A 15,200-nucleotide genomic window follows, 5' to 3' on the forward strand; every position below is an offset into this window, starting at 1 on the left:
TGTCGAGTTCTAACGCGTTATAATAGAACAAGCGGGGTCTTACCGTGAGTTCGGGGTTGTCGGTGTCGCGGTGGCTCACGGCGCGGATGACCCCGGCACGCCACGGCCAGCGCGCGATCTCCGCGAGCTCCGGCGGCGCCTCTCCGCTCACGCACAGGAACCGCTTCCCCACCAGCTCCGGCCGCGCTTCCACAACCGCCGCCGCCGCCGCCGCCATGGCCCCTTCAGGCGCACAGAGAGAGCCCTAAACCCCTCGGAAACTTCAGCGCCGACGCCCTACCGATCGGACATTGACTACGGGAGAACTGGTGAACAGAACAAAAGAAAAAAAGAAAAGAAAGAAAGAAAAAAAAAGAGAGAAAGGCAAGAATTTTTGTCGTTTTGCGTGTCGACCGCAACCCGGAGGGGGGATTTAAATTTCTTTCAGCCTCCGCCCGCAAATAGCCGCTCTTTCACTCCGCCACACTCAACACTGGAGACGCATTACCGCCGCGTGGTATCCCTCCGCTGCGCACTACACCGCATACTACCGTACTATACAGTATGGACACCTACACTAATGACGCGTCCTCCGTTTAAAGCGTACTAATTAGTACAGGAGCACGTGATGTAAACCCCACAGCATGGAAAAGTATTATTATTCTATTTTACTGGTAGTACTGACCACCTGTTATTTATAGCCTACTGAAAATAGTACTCGCTCAGTATTGTTATTGGTTTTGTTAACCATATGAGTGAGTACTATTACTATTAATAATAATAATAATAATAATAATAATAATAATAATAATAATAATAATAGTAATGAAAGGCTTGGGGAGTAACGGAATACATGTAACTGCGTTACGTAATCAAGATACAACAAACAAACATAACTGTAATCCGTTACAGTGACGTCAGAAAAACAAAGAAAAAAAGTAATCAGATTAAAAGTACAATTTGTCAAAATAAATAAATGGATAAATAAATAAAGGGGAATACTATCAGGATTACATTTTTTTTTTCATTTAAATTAATCTTTTGACATAACATAGTATAGACAGCTGTAGGATTATAGTTCTGCTTCTCTCTTGCCAGTTGTGACTCACACCAGCTACAAATGTATATATTTTATTTAAACGAATCCAAACATTGAACATTTTTGTAAGCTCTAAAATAAGCTCTAAATAAAAGTATTTTAGATCACGTTGCTTTTCTCTTGACTTTATTTACATATCTGACATTGAAGTAATATGATATATTAGTAATATATATATAATAGTTGGTAGCACGTTTGCCTCGCCCCCTCCGTGTTGGGGGTTCGAATCCAGCCCTCCCCGTTTCCATTTCTCCCGTGTTTCAGGGATTTCCTCTGCGTACACTTGTTTTCCTCTCCCAGTCCAAAGACATGAGTTTTATATATACAGTATCTCAGAAAAGTGAGTACACCCCTCACATTTTTGTAAATACTTGATTATATCTTTTCATGTGCCAACTCTGAAGAAATGACACTTTGCTACAATGTAAAGTAGTGAGTGTACAGCTTGTGTAACAGTGTAAACACACAGCCATTAATGTCTAACCCGCTGCAACAAAAGTGAGTACACCCCTAAGTGAAAATGTCCAAATTAGGCCCAATTAGTCATTTTCCCTCCCCGGTGTCATGTGACTTGTTAGTGTTACAAGGTCTCAGGTGTGAATGGGGAGCAGGTGTGTTAAATTTGGTGTCATCGCTCTCACACTCCCTCATACTGGTCACTGGAAGTTCAACATGGCGCCTCATGGCAAAGAACTCTCTGAGGATCTGAAAAAAAGAAATTGTTGCTTTACATAAAGATGGCCTAGGCTTTGGATATTTGGACATTTTCACTTAGGGGTGTACTCACTTTTGTTGCCAGTGGTTTTGACATTAATGGCTGTGTGTTGAGTTATTTTGAGGGGACGGCAAATTTACACTGTTACACAAGCTGTACACTCACTACTTTACACTGTAGCAAAGTGTCATTTCTTCAGTGTTGTCACATGAAAAGATATAATCAAGTATTTACAAAAATGTGAGGGGTGTACTCACTTTTGTGAGATACTGTATATATAAAACTCATGTCTTTGGACTGGGAGATACTGTTTACATACATACATACATACATACAGTAATGTGCAAAAGTCTTAGGCATTCAAAGAAATGCTTTTTAGATGCTTTTAAAAATAATGAAATTAAAATTTTCTATATAAACAATACTACAAAGAGAAGCAAACAGTAATACATTAAACAAAGTCAATATTTAGTGTGATGACCCTTTACTTTAAAAGAAATTTGCCTTTATTATGTTTTTTTGTCTGAAAATTGGTCTCTTACATAATATGTTGCTTTATTTACTGACATACAAACCGTTTTCTGTCGCATTTAATTTTGTGCTGGAAAACTAAGGTTTGGAAATCTCAGATGTTTTTGTACTGACTCAATAAGTCGCAACCGTGCAGTTATACTGAATATCAGCATGGCTGTGATTCGGCCGAGTGCCGTAGGTAATCACAAATATGCTGATATTCAGTATAACTACACAATTGCAGGGGTCATATTGCTTTTATATAACAATTCTATAAACAAGACATTAAATCAAGTAACTGACATTTTGGAAACAATACGGCCAAATGTTTTGTTTATTTTTGCTTCAATAGTGGAAATAGATCCCAAAGAAGCTAGCTCACATTGATTTATACGTTCCTCCGATAGGTGCCTCTGATAAAATCGATGTCCCCTCTTCCTTTTCATCTTCATCTGACGAGCTTTCATATTGTAAGTGAAATGTTATATTCCTGAAAAATTTAGCTTTTGCCATGTCCACTAATGTGGTTGGCACGTTCGCCTCACACCTCCAGGTTCGGGGGTTCGATTCTCACCGTGGCCCTGTGTGCGCGGAGTTTGCATGTTCTCCCCGTGCTGCGGGGGTTTCCTCCGGGTGCTCCGGTTTCCTCCCCCAGTCCAAAGACATGCATGGTAGGCTGATTGGTGTGTCTAAAGTGTCCGTAGTGTATGAACGGGTGTGTGAGTGTGTATGTGAGTGTGCCCTGCGATGGACTAGCACCCCGTCCAGGGTGTACCCCGCCTTGTGCCCGATGCTCCCTGGGATAGGCTCCAGGTTCCCCGTGACCCTGAAAAGGATAAAGCAGTATAGAGGATGGACGTATGGATGGATGTCCACTAATGATGTTCCTAACTCTACTGTAGTAACGGTTTTGAACTAGGAAGTGGGATTGTACGTGGCAAACACAGACGAGCAGAGCGATACACACAGTAAAACATCCCAGTACGATTATACTAAATATAAGCACTCTTGGAATACCACTCACCAATCACATTAGTGGACCAGAACTAGCTGTTGTACATATCCAAAATAATAATGCATGTAATAAATGTGTTATTTACATACCACATACTAATCACTGGGTTTCTAAGTATTGCAAACTTTTCAAACTTTATGTCTCGGTATCTTAAAATCACAGAATTGTCAGATATATAGCAGCATTGGATCAAACAGAATATATACTATTACTGCTACAATCCAGATTAAGCAGCGACAAATACATAAACAAGGGACTGTGCCACTTATTTTATTATTCAGATGTCATTTCATTTGTCCTAAGTAAAACCTCTCAGTCTGCTATTCTACATTAGTTTTATGCACATTCTTACACGTTGTACAAGAAGGTCCATGACATAATATTAAATAATATTCTATATAATGCAAATGCAGGATACAGTAACTGTTATGAAAAATATCTTTGTGATTAATTAGCTTAATCTAACATGTGAGAAATCTAACATGTGATGGTAACAAATTTATGAAAAAAATGGAGGCACTAAACCCCACTGGAGCTTCTGTTTCTTGTTCTGTGCTCAGATGAGACAAAAATACAGATTTTTGGCCAGAGACACTCTGAGTGGGTTTGGCTTATAAAGGGATGGTTACATAGAAAATACCGTAATCCTTATTGTTAAGTATGCTGGAGGATTTGCGATGTTTTAGGGGCATTTTGTACTCCAAAGGCCCTGGGAACCTTTTTAGGATACTTGACATCCTGGACTCCATGAAGCACAAGCAGATTTGAAATGAAAATCTAGCTGCCTCTGCCAAGAACCTACAACTGGAACTTTGGAACTTCCAGCAGGATGATGATCCAAAACACATGTCCAAATCTACACTAAAATGGTTCAGTGACCTCAGAATAATGCTTTTGATATGGCCATCCCAGTCTGCTGATTTAAACCCCATTGAAGACCTGTGGGATGAGCTGAAAGGGGAAAGTACCACGGAGGATGTCGAGAGATTGTGTATTGAGAAATGTCCTCAGATTTACGGCTGTGTTTTCTCAAATCGCATCAAGCTTTATAGGGGAAGATTCAGCGTTGTTATGGGTATTATGTTGTTGTTGTTGTTCAAATAATAGTAATAATCTTCAAATAAAAGACATTTTACCTCTTACCAATTGAGACAATAATCCTGTATCTGACCACGTGCAATGTATTCAAAATATTCATATAAGGTAAAACAATTCAATGCATTTTCTTTTTCTAAAACATCCTTCACTTGTCATTTGCACATTCGCATTCTCTCTTTGTAGGTTTATTGCTCCTAACCGTGCAGCAGTTGGAATAAAATAGGGGTGGGGGTGCTGTTGTATGTAAAGCATGTCCACTGGCAATCAGCCTTGTGTCTCCTTCAGGTCAGAGCAATAGATTGAGAAAGATAGGCTGCTGCTGATAGAATCACAAATCATAGTGCTCCTGAGACGGCTGTTAAACTGCACCTGTCTGGTCATGAAGACGCTCCGCTGCAAGCAGAATAGCAAATCAACATGAGAACAAAGTGGCCAGTGCAATTTAACACGTCGCTTTATATTCCAGGCTTCTTCTTTTTTTTTTTTTTTCTACACCACCCACCAGAGTAACGCTATGCAGCAAAATAACAGTGTTCCATTTTCACAACTTGTATTACAATGCATCTAGGTCTTTGGAGGTGGGGCTGTTGTAACATCCTTGTCAGTAGCACCTCCATTTAATGAGGTATTATTTAAATATTAACCACTCTGTGTGTGCGAAAAGAAGTAATTGCCTTTTACCTCGAACAAAAAAAGGCATTGAATTTCCACTTTGTGTAATTAACCTTTTCAATTGAAATTAAACAGTTGACACACAATAACAGGTCTTTTACAACATGGAAGGCATGCCAGGGTATTCACAACGCTCCAGTGCAAGGCTGTCTGCAGGTATCCGGCGCTCGTGTGTAACGTTAGAATGAAAATTAGAAGCAGGGAAGGAAATACCCATGAATTAGCCAGCAAAACCACAACTGACAAATATCTGATTAGGAAGAATGTTCATAACGTGCATCTTAAATGCGTGTATTCCAATCAAACAGAAAAACATACGTATGTTTCTAATTATCTAAACAAGAAAATGAAAATATAATAAAATGTATTCAGTATGTGCAAATAAATTAATACACTTATGGCCACAAGGATATTAAGTGAAAATGAACAGGTCATGATATGATGTGTTACTTCGTTCCTATTCGACATACGATTTATTTTGTTTCTATATGCTATATGTTGTTTTGATTGCATATAATATGCGTTTTATTTTTATATAGTGTGTCTTTGTTTTGTTTCTATATGTCTGTCAGGTGGCAGGGACGGATGCAGTGCAGGCAAAACAAAGCTTTATTTACACAAATCTAAATCGTAAGTCAAGCTCAGCAACCAAAACCAGGCAATACTCAGGGAATCGGCATCCACCTACAATATGAAAGGCTTGGAGGGATCGTGGTGTTTAAGAATGGGGGCTGAGGTGAAAGCTTCTATGAGGCGCTCGAATGCTTGGTTTGTTGACGGGTTACAATGAAGTGTCTTGGGTCTGTTCTTAAGCATGGAGGTTAGGGGTGAGCCGATGGTGCTGAAACCTCCCGATGAACCTCCTAGAAAATTTCACTCCCTAAGAATCTTTGTCTTTCCTTAACAGTGGTTGGAAAAGGTCGGTTAGTAATGGCCGCGAACTTGTCCTGGTCCATAAGTACCCTTTCTGGGCAGAGAACGAGATCTTTGAAACATGAAATTCACATTTTTCCCATTTAACATAGAGCTGGTTCTCCAAGAGCCGAGCAAGGAACCTTTCTGACATGGAGGGTGTGTTTCTTTTTACTTGGTGAGTAGATCAAGATATCGTAAATGTCTGCTATCATGAATTCGCCCAGCCCATCACAGAGAATGTCACTAGCTATGTTTCCATCCAAGTTGAGAATTTAATGTATGCGAAAATTTGGAATATAGCGTAAAACATTTGCGAATAAAGCACCATTTCTATCCCATGTGGTCAAGAGAACAAAATATTCACTTCCGTGGAAACACTTCCTCTCACTCTCTGCCGTTTTTACTTTTCTGAGACAATTATCCAATCACATGATTCGCTGAGGCAAAGTCACACGATGTACATCGAGGAATTTATTCAGTAAATGTGTTCCCATTGTAGTTTAGGTCTTCTTATTGAATAAAACAATTATTTACCTCGGTTAATTTTGGAGATTTTATTCACAAGTGGTGTTCCATCCAGTGTTATTTAAAAAAAAAAATTTTTATGTGTTCTCCCAAAATTGTACGGAAACATAACTACTGATGAGACAGACTGGTGCTGAAGAAAGCTCATATGGCATTACGCAGTACTCAAAGTGACCAGAGGTGGCGCTAAAGTCCATCTTCCATTCATCACAACTGTGATGTGGGTACGCACCAAGTTGTAGGCACTATGCAGGTCTAAGTTAAAGATTTTGGCCTCTCATAGTCGTCCCAGAGCAGAGGATAACGATACTTGATTGTGACTTGATTCCAGTCCGCTTTAATCTACGCAGGGCGACAGGGCAAACACTTTCTTCTCATCAAAAAAATGCCCGTGGATGCTGGTGAGGTTGAGGGCCAAAGTACAGATCTGTTTCAGGGCCTCGGTGAAATATTCATCCATAGCTTGGGTATCCTGCTTGCCCACTGACTTTGGTTTTGTTGAAAACCTCCTTGATTTCATGATACTAAGGGATAATTTCCATAGCTTGGGCATGCAATGAGTGGAGAAGCTGATAAGAGAGTGCTGTAGAGAGAGAGTTAGCGCAGTGGTCAGGGTGGTGTGGATAGAGCTGTTTGAGCTGCGGGCTGAGCAGGGGTATCTACTGCTGCTGCACTCTGACACTACTCCAGATTACCTCCTGCATCCATTTTGCAGGCGAAGTATCCTGTCAGGCAGCAGGGATGGATGCAAGTTCAGATAAACAAGACTGTCTTTGTTTCACCCCTGAGAAAAACTGCTTTTTTTGACTTCCACAAGCAGTAAAGCTGAATTGGTGTTGCACCTAATGATAAATCACCTTTATGATAAATAATGATAAATCAGATAAATGACTCTTTATCTATTTTATACAGTGAGGGAAATAAGTATTGAATGGGTCAACATGTTTTTCAGTAAATATATTTCCAGTGAGGCTTTTCACATGAAATTGTCACCAGACATCAGTATTAACTCAAGAAATCCACAAATATAAAGAATTCACAACATTAAACTCCATAAATGAAGTCATGTGTAATAAAGCGGAATGACACAGTATTGAAGACACTAACTGAAATGTATTTAATACTTAGTGGAGAAGCCCTTGTTTGTAATGATAGCTTCAAGACGCTTCCTGTATGAAGAAATTAATCAGCCGCCGTATTCAGGTGTGATTTTGGCCCATTCTTCTAAACATATTGTCTTTAAATCTTGTTCGATTGGATTCAAGTCAGGTGATTGATTGGGCCAATCTAACAGCTTGATTTTTTCCTCTGAAACCAGTTGAGAGTTTCCTTTACTGGATGCTTTGGATGGTTGTCCTGCTGGAAGCTCCACCCACGTCTCATCTTCATCATCCTGGTGGATGGCAGCAGATTCTTCTCAAGAATCTCCCGGTAAAGGGTTCCATTCATCGTTCCTTCAATTATATGAAGACTGCCAGCATGACGCGATGTAAAACAGCCCCACACCATGATGCTTCCACCTCCAAACGTCACTGTTGGTGTAGTGTTTTTAGGGTGATGTGCAGTGCCATTTCTTCTCCAAACATGCTCAAAATGTTCAATTTTGCCCTCATCTGACAAGACTACACTCTCCCAGTATTTCATAGTCTTGTCCAAATGAGTTGCAGCAAACTTTAAATGAACTTCGACATGCCTTTTCTTTAGTAATGGAGTCTTGCGGAGTGAGCGTGAGCAGTGGAGTGCATTGCCTATTGTTTTCTCTGTGACGATGGCACCTGCTGCCTCCAATTGTTTCTGGAGCTCTTTCCGAGTGGTCCTTGGCTCTTGGGCTAGGTGACATGGCAATTTCACGCATCGCGTGACTGTAAAACTGCACCTGTGAACCAGCCTTATTATCTTATCTTCAGCGAAAGACTACAAGTACAATGAGGGGGTGGAGCATGCCACAGCGGCCCTTGAGAGGGCTGACTGCACACATTGTGAATGCTTTACAATCAGGCAGCTCCACTCGGGCCTTGCTCTCGTCTTGGCCAAAGGTACTTGGGTTTCAGAGCCTCGCGGATCTGGGCCGACCACTGCCGATTCTGAAAGCCAGCTCAGGCCCTGGGGATCCCGTATGGATCTGAAAGAGGAGCTGGAGACAAGCATGGCTCTATCTCTTGCTCTGTCTTCCGAGTCTAGCTCTCCACTGGATTTTGGAGCTCACGTCACGACTCCTCATTCCGGTATGGAAAGCCAAAACACCCTCTCTGACTCTGAGGAGCCAGAGGGGGGAGTCATTGCACCAAAAATGGAGAGCGTCTCTCAAGCATATAAAGAACTGCTTGGGGAATAAACAGCATGGGTATTTGGCTATGCCAAAGGTGGAGGAGCCACTTGCAAGCTACCTCTCTTCATCAATGGCAGGAAATTTAGGGAGGCCAGCTTTGCCATCCAAGCCATGTAAGGACTCCTTGGCAATGGTTGGCGAAGCCTATGCAGAAGTGCATCTTGCTTGTGGGCCACTGCATATGATGGCAGTGTTGCAGGCCTTCCAAGCAGACCCGCTAGTGAGCTCAACAGTGGGGAGGGAATTGGGCCCAAGGCAGTTATTGAGCTTCGCCGAGCCATGGATTTGTCTCTAGGGGCGTATGTTATATGGGATGTTATATGGGATTCTATCCCCAACACGCATAGGGTCAATCCTATCAACATTGAGCAAGATAAAGCTGGGTCTGGGCATCTGCTCCAGTCTCTCTGAGAGACTGTTGGGGCTTATGGCAGCCAACGTTATACTGTTGGGCCTATTGCACATAAGACCGTTTCAGTAGTGACTCAAAAATCCTCAGATGAATCCCCTGAGAGTACTCAGTGTCATGCGGCGATGGCTTCGTGCTCTGAAAATTTGGAGGTGTCCCCGGGTTTCTAGCCTCAGGTCACACTCTCGAGGCATCTCATTATCACAAGACGGTAATGACAGATGCCTCCCTCATGGGCTGGGGCGTCTTCTTAGATGGCTGTCTAGCTCATGGTCCCTGGAGCAGCCATCATCTGGAGTGGCATATAAGTTGCCTAGAAATGTGGGCCATATTTCTAGCACCGACATTCTTTCTTCCTCAGTTGAGAGGTCACCATGTGTTAGTTGTGACAGACAACACAGCGGTGGTCTCATATATCAACCACCAGGGAGGGTTACGTTAGTGCAATAACGTAACCTTCCTGGCAACCGGAATGTGGGGGCAGACATCCTGTTGAGGCAGGGGCTGGGGTCCGGAGATTGGAGGCTCCATCCATAAGTGGTGGAGTCTGTATGGCGGAGGTTCGGCCAAGCAGAAGTGGATGTGTTCGCCTCCGAGGAGAAAACACACTGCCTGCTGTGGTTTGCCCTCACTCCTCCCGCACCATTAGGGCTGGACGCCATGATGCACACATGGCAGAGGTCATGTCTGTATGCTTTTCCCCTGATTGCTCAGCTCCTAAAAGTTCTAACGAGAGTTTGACAAGACTGTCTACCTCTGCTGCTAGTAGCACCTCACTGGCTAGCTCAAATATGGTTCTCAGAGATAATATAGCTGTTAGACTGCACTCCCTGGGACATTCTTGTTCGCAGGGATCTACTGTCTCAAGCCAGATGGTTGACTTATCACCCTCGGCCGGAACTAAGGAAACTGTGGGTCTGGCCCCTGAGGGGCACAAACTCATAAATTGTAGAGACCATGCTGAATGCTAAAGCAACAACCACGAGAAACTTATATGCGCTCAAGTGGCAACTTTTTGTGTCGTGGTGTGAGGAACATCAGTCGGACCCAGTAAACTGCACAATCGCTACTGTCCTGGAGTTCTTACAGGAAGGTTTCTCAGCAGGGTTGGCTCCTTCTACAATCAGGGTCTTCATGGCCACCATTTCAGCCTGCCATGGCTCTATTGATGGATGGTCAACGTCCTCTAACATCGAGGTTTGTGCGTCGTGTCAGGCGGCTGAGGCAAACCACGCATGCCTTAATGGGACCTGTCTATGGTCCTGGAAGGTCTGTCAGGCACCCCATTTGAGCCCTTAGAGTCTGCCTCAGAGAAGCATCTAACTCTAAAGGTAGCTCTTCTGCTGGCCCTGACATCTCTCAAGCGAGTAGGAGATTTACAAGCTCTCTATGTTGCCCCTTCCAGCCTTGACTTCCCCTTGATGCTATATGTTTATTGAATTTCTTTTTCTTACCTGTTTATTTTTTTCTACATTATGTTATTTCTTTTTTTCTTCTTCTATATATATGTTGTGAGTTTTTGTTCTATATTTTGTGTTTATTTTTTTCTATATGCTATGTCTTTATTTTGTCTCTATATGTTAGATGTTTATTTTGATTCTATGTACTTATTCTGTCTTTATTTTTGTATGTATTTATGTATTTATTGTATTCTATGTTATGTGATTTTTGTTTCTATATGCTATGTTTTAGTTTTTATCTGCTATGTGTTTCTTTTGGTTCTATATGTTACGTGTTCACTTTGTTTCTATATGCTATGTTTATTTTTTTTTCTATATGTCATTTCTTTCCTTTGTCTCTATATGCTATGTATTTATTTTGTTGCTATGTGCTACATGCTCATTTTGTTTCAGTATGTTGCTTATTTTTTTTTATGCTATTTCTTTTTGTTTCTATATGTTATGGCTTTATTTTGTTTCTATATGTTGTGTTTATTTTGCTTCTATTTGTTGTGTTTATTTTGTTTCTATATGTTGGGTTTATCTTGTTTCTTTGTGATATATATATATATATATATATATATATATATATATATATATATATATATATATATACACATATATGTTATATGCTATGTATTTATTTTATTTCAATGTTAAGTATTTATTTTTCTTCTATATGTGATGTGTTCACTTTGTTTCTATACGCTAAGGGATTTTGTTGTAAATGTTATGTTTTTGTTATTTTGTTTCTATATGCTATGTGATTTTTTTTCAATGTGCTGTGTATTTATTTTGATGCTATGTGCTATGTTGCTCCTATAATTTATGTTTATTTTATCTGTATGTTATGTGATATTTGTTTCTGTAGGTTATGATTTTTTGTTTCTATATGCAATGTTTATTTTTTCCATATTCTATGTATTATTTCATTTGTATATTGTTATGCATTTATTTTGTTATTTCATACTGTTAATTTTGTTTCTATATGCTGTTTATTTTTTTCAATATGTTGTGTTTATTTTTCTATATGCTCTGTATACATAGCATATATATATATATATATATATATATATATATATATATATATATATATATATATATATATATATATATAAACGTAACATATTGGGGGAAAAATAGCCTAATGAAATAAATATTTATTTATTTTGTTTCTATACGCTATGTATTCAGTTTGTTTCTATAGCCTATGCTATGGCTTTATTTTCTTTCATGTAGTGTCCTTGGGCAAGACACTGAACCCCAAGTTGCTCCCGATGGCAAGTTAGCGCCTTGCATGGCAGCTCTGCCATTGGTGTGTGTGTGAGTGTGTGTGTGTGTGTGTGTGTGAGTGAGTGTGTGTGAATGAGTGAATGCGACACAGTGTAAAGCGTTTCGGATAAAAGCGCTATATAAGTGCGCCATTTACGATTTACGTTGTGTGCGAGTTTTCACGGCATTTTGCGACAGGTCACACACACGCGCGGCAGTGCGGCAGTGCTGCGTCTGAAATGTGCTTACCTACTATTTAGTAGGAGAAATGTTCATGCATCGGACGCAGCCTATGGCTTCAAGCAGTCGTTTATTTTCACATATAGAATGACAAATAAATATTTGCACTTGAAGCTTTCGTAAAATGTAAAACTAAAGACTCAAAACTGTATGTTTATTTGAAATTCTGGAGGGAATTTCGAATGGCGTTGGCATGGGAACGTCGAATGGCGTTGGCATGGGGACTTAATGACGTGTTCTATTTATCTCTGTTATTTAACATGTAAAATAGGAACATGAAAGGAATAATCTAAACACAACTGTTGTAAAGACCTTAATGAGGATATTGTCTTATTCAGAATAGGGTCAATAATTAAGTACTGCTGTCCAGGTAAGCATAGTCTATAATGTACGATATAATTTGTACATATATATGTACAAATATGATTTGTGTTTACTTCGAGTATGACTTTAGTCGGATTAAGGTCATCAGAAATCGCTGTTTACATGCTAGTTTCTTAATCAGAGTATCGTCTAAATCAGGTTAATATCGGGTTATTGTTGTCCATGTGAACATACTGTACATGTGTTTATTTTGTTTCTCTGTTGCTATGTCTTTATTTTGTTTCCAAATGTTCTGTCTTTATTTAGTTTCTATGTGCTATGGCTTCATTTTCTTTCTCTGTGATATGTCTTCATTTTGTTTCTGTATGTTCTGTCTTTTTTGCTTCTAAATGTTTCTATATGCTATGTCTTTATTTTGTTTCTAAATGTTCTGTCTTTATTTTGTTTCTACGTGCTATGTCTTTTTGTTTCTATGTTCTATGTCTTTATTTTGTTTCTACATGCTGTCTTTATTTTGTTTCTAAATTTTCTGTCTTCATTTTGTTTCTATGTGCTGTCTTAATTTTTTCTCCGTGCAATGGCTTTTATTTTGTTTCTCCGTGCTATGTCTTAATTTTTTTTCTAAATGTTCTGTCTTTATTTTGTTTCTCTGTGCTATAAGTCTTTATTTAGTTTCTCTGTGCTATATGTCTTTATTTTGTTTCTCTGTGCTATATGTCTTTATTTTGTTTCTCTGTGCTATATGTCTTTATTTTGTTTCTCTGTGCTATATGTCTTTATTTTGTTTCTAAATAATCTGTCTTTATTTTTTCCCTAAGTGTTCTGTCTTTATTTTGTTTCTATTTTGTTTCTATATGCTTTGTCTTTATTTTGTTTCTACATGCTATGTCTTTATTTCGTTTCTTCATGCTATGTCTTTATTTTGTTTTTACGTGCTATGTCTTTATTTTGTTTCTATGTTCTATGTCTTTATTTTGTTTCTAAATGTTCTGTCTTTATTTTGTTTCTTCATGCTATGTCTTTATTTTGTTTCTATATGCTATGTCTTAATTTTTTCTACATGCTATTTCTTGTATTTTGTTTCTATGTGCTGTCTTAATTTTTTCTACGTACTATGTCTTTTATTTTGTTTCTATGTGCTATGTCTTTATTTTTTTCTAAATGTTCTGTCTTTATTTTGTTTCTATGTGCTGTCTTAATTTTTTCTACGTACTATGTCTTTTATTTTGTTTCTATGTGCTATGTCTTTATTTTTTTTGGTGTTTATTTAGTTTCTTCATGCTATGCCTTTATTTTGTTTCTAAATAATCTGTCTTTATTTTTTTTTCTAAGTGTTCTGTCTTTATTTTGTTTCTATATGCTTTGTTTTTATTTTGTTTCTATGTGCTGTCTTAATTTTTTTTTCTAAATGTTCTGTCTTTGTTTTGTTTCTTCATGCTTTGTCTTTATTTTGTTTCTAAATAATCTGTCTTAATTTTTTTTCTAAGTGTTCTGTCTTTATTTTGTTTCTAAATGTTCTGTCTTTATTTTGTTTCTACGTGTTATGTCTTTTTTTTTTAAAATGTTGTCTTTATTTTGTTTCTAAATAATCTGGTTTTATTTTTTTTTCTAAGTGTTCTGTCTTTATTTTGTTTCTATATGCTTTGTTTTTATTATGTTTCTATGTGCTGTCTTAATTTTTTCTACGTGCTATGTCTTTATTTTGTTTTTACATGCTGTCTTTATTTTGTTTTTAAATTTTCTGTCTTTATTTTGTTTCTACATGTTCTGTCTTTATTTTGTTTCTAAATTTTCTGTCTTTATTTTGTTTCAAAATTTTCTGTCTTTATTTTGTTTCTACGTGCTATGTCTTTATTTTTTTCCCTAAATGTTGTCTTTAATTTTTTTTCTAAATGTTCTGTCTTTATTTTGTTTCTAAATGTTGTCTTTATTTTGTTTCTCCGTGCTATGTCTTAATTTTTTTCTACATGCTATTTCTTGTATTTTGTTTCTAAATGTTCTGTCTTTATTTTGGTTCTATGTGCTATATATATATATTTTTTTCTAAATGTTCTGTTTTTATTTAGTTTCTTCATGCTATGCCTTTATTTTGTTTCTAAATAATCTCTTTATTTTTTTTCCAAAGTGTTCTGTCTTTATTTTGTTTCTATATGCTTTGTTTTTATTTTGTTTCTATGTGCTGTCTTAATTTTTTCTCCGTGCTACGTCTTTATTATATTTTTCTAAATGTTCTGTCTTTATTTTGTTTCTAAATGTTGTCTTTATTTTGTTTCTACGCGCTATGTCTTTATTTTGTTTCTACGCGCTATGTCTTTATTTTGTTTCTACGCGCTATGTCTTTATTTTGTTTCTACGCGCTATGTCTTTATTTTGTTTCTAAATGTTGTCTTTATTTTGTTTCTACGCGCTATGTCTTTATTTTGTTTCTAAATGTTGTCTTTATTTTGTTTCTACGCGCTATGTCTTTATTTTGTTTCTACGCGCTATGTCTTTATTTTGTTTCTACGCGCTATGTCTTTATTTTGTTTCTACGCGCTATGTCTTTATTTTGTTTCTACGCGCTATGTCTTTATTTTGTTTCTAAATGTTGTCTTTATTTTGTTTCTACGCGCTATGTCTTTATTTTGTTTCTAAATGTTGTCTTTATTTTGTTTCT

General features: G+C 38.1%; 1 protein-coding gene across 3 annotated transcripts in view; it reads right to left on the reverse strand.

The window, feature by feature from the left end:
* Positions 1–486, reverse strand: part of jmjd1cb (jumonji domain containing 1Cb) — a 138,566-nt gene extending 138,080 nt beyond the window's left edge. For all 3 annotated transcript variants that reach the window (XM_017483330.3, XM_017483329.3, XM_017483328.3), the window contains exon 1: positions 44–486. In XM_017483330.3, the coding sequence (XP_017338819.1) occupies positions 44–217 (174 nt within the window). In that variant the 5' untranslated portion in view covers positions 218–486. The remainder of the gene's footprint in view (positions 1–43) is intronic.
* Positions 487–15,200: the final 14,714 nt, after the last annotated feature.

Source organism: Ictalurus punctatus, chromosome 13, assembly GCF_001660625.3.
Source record: "Ictalurus punctatus breed USDA103 chromosome 13, Coco_2.0, whole genome shotgun sequence".
Classification (NCBI taxonomy): Eukaryota; Metazoa; Chordata; class Actinopteri; order Siluriformes; family Ictaluridae; genus Ictalurus; species Ictalurus punctatus.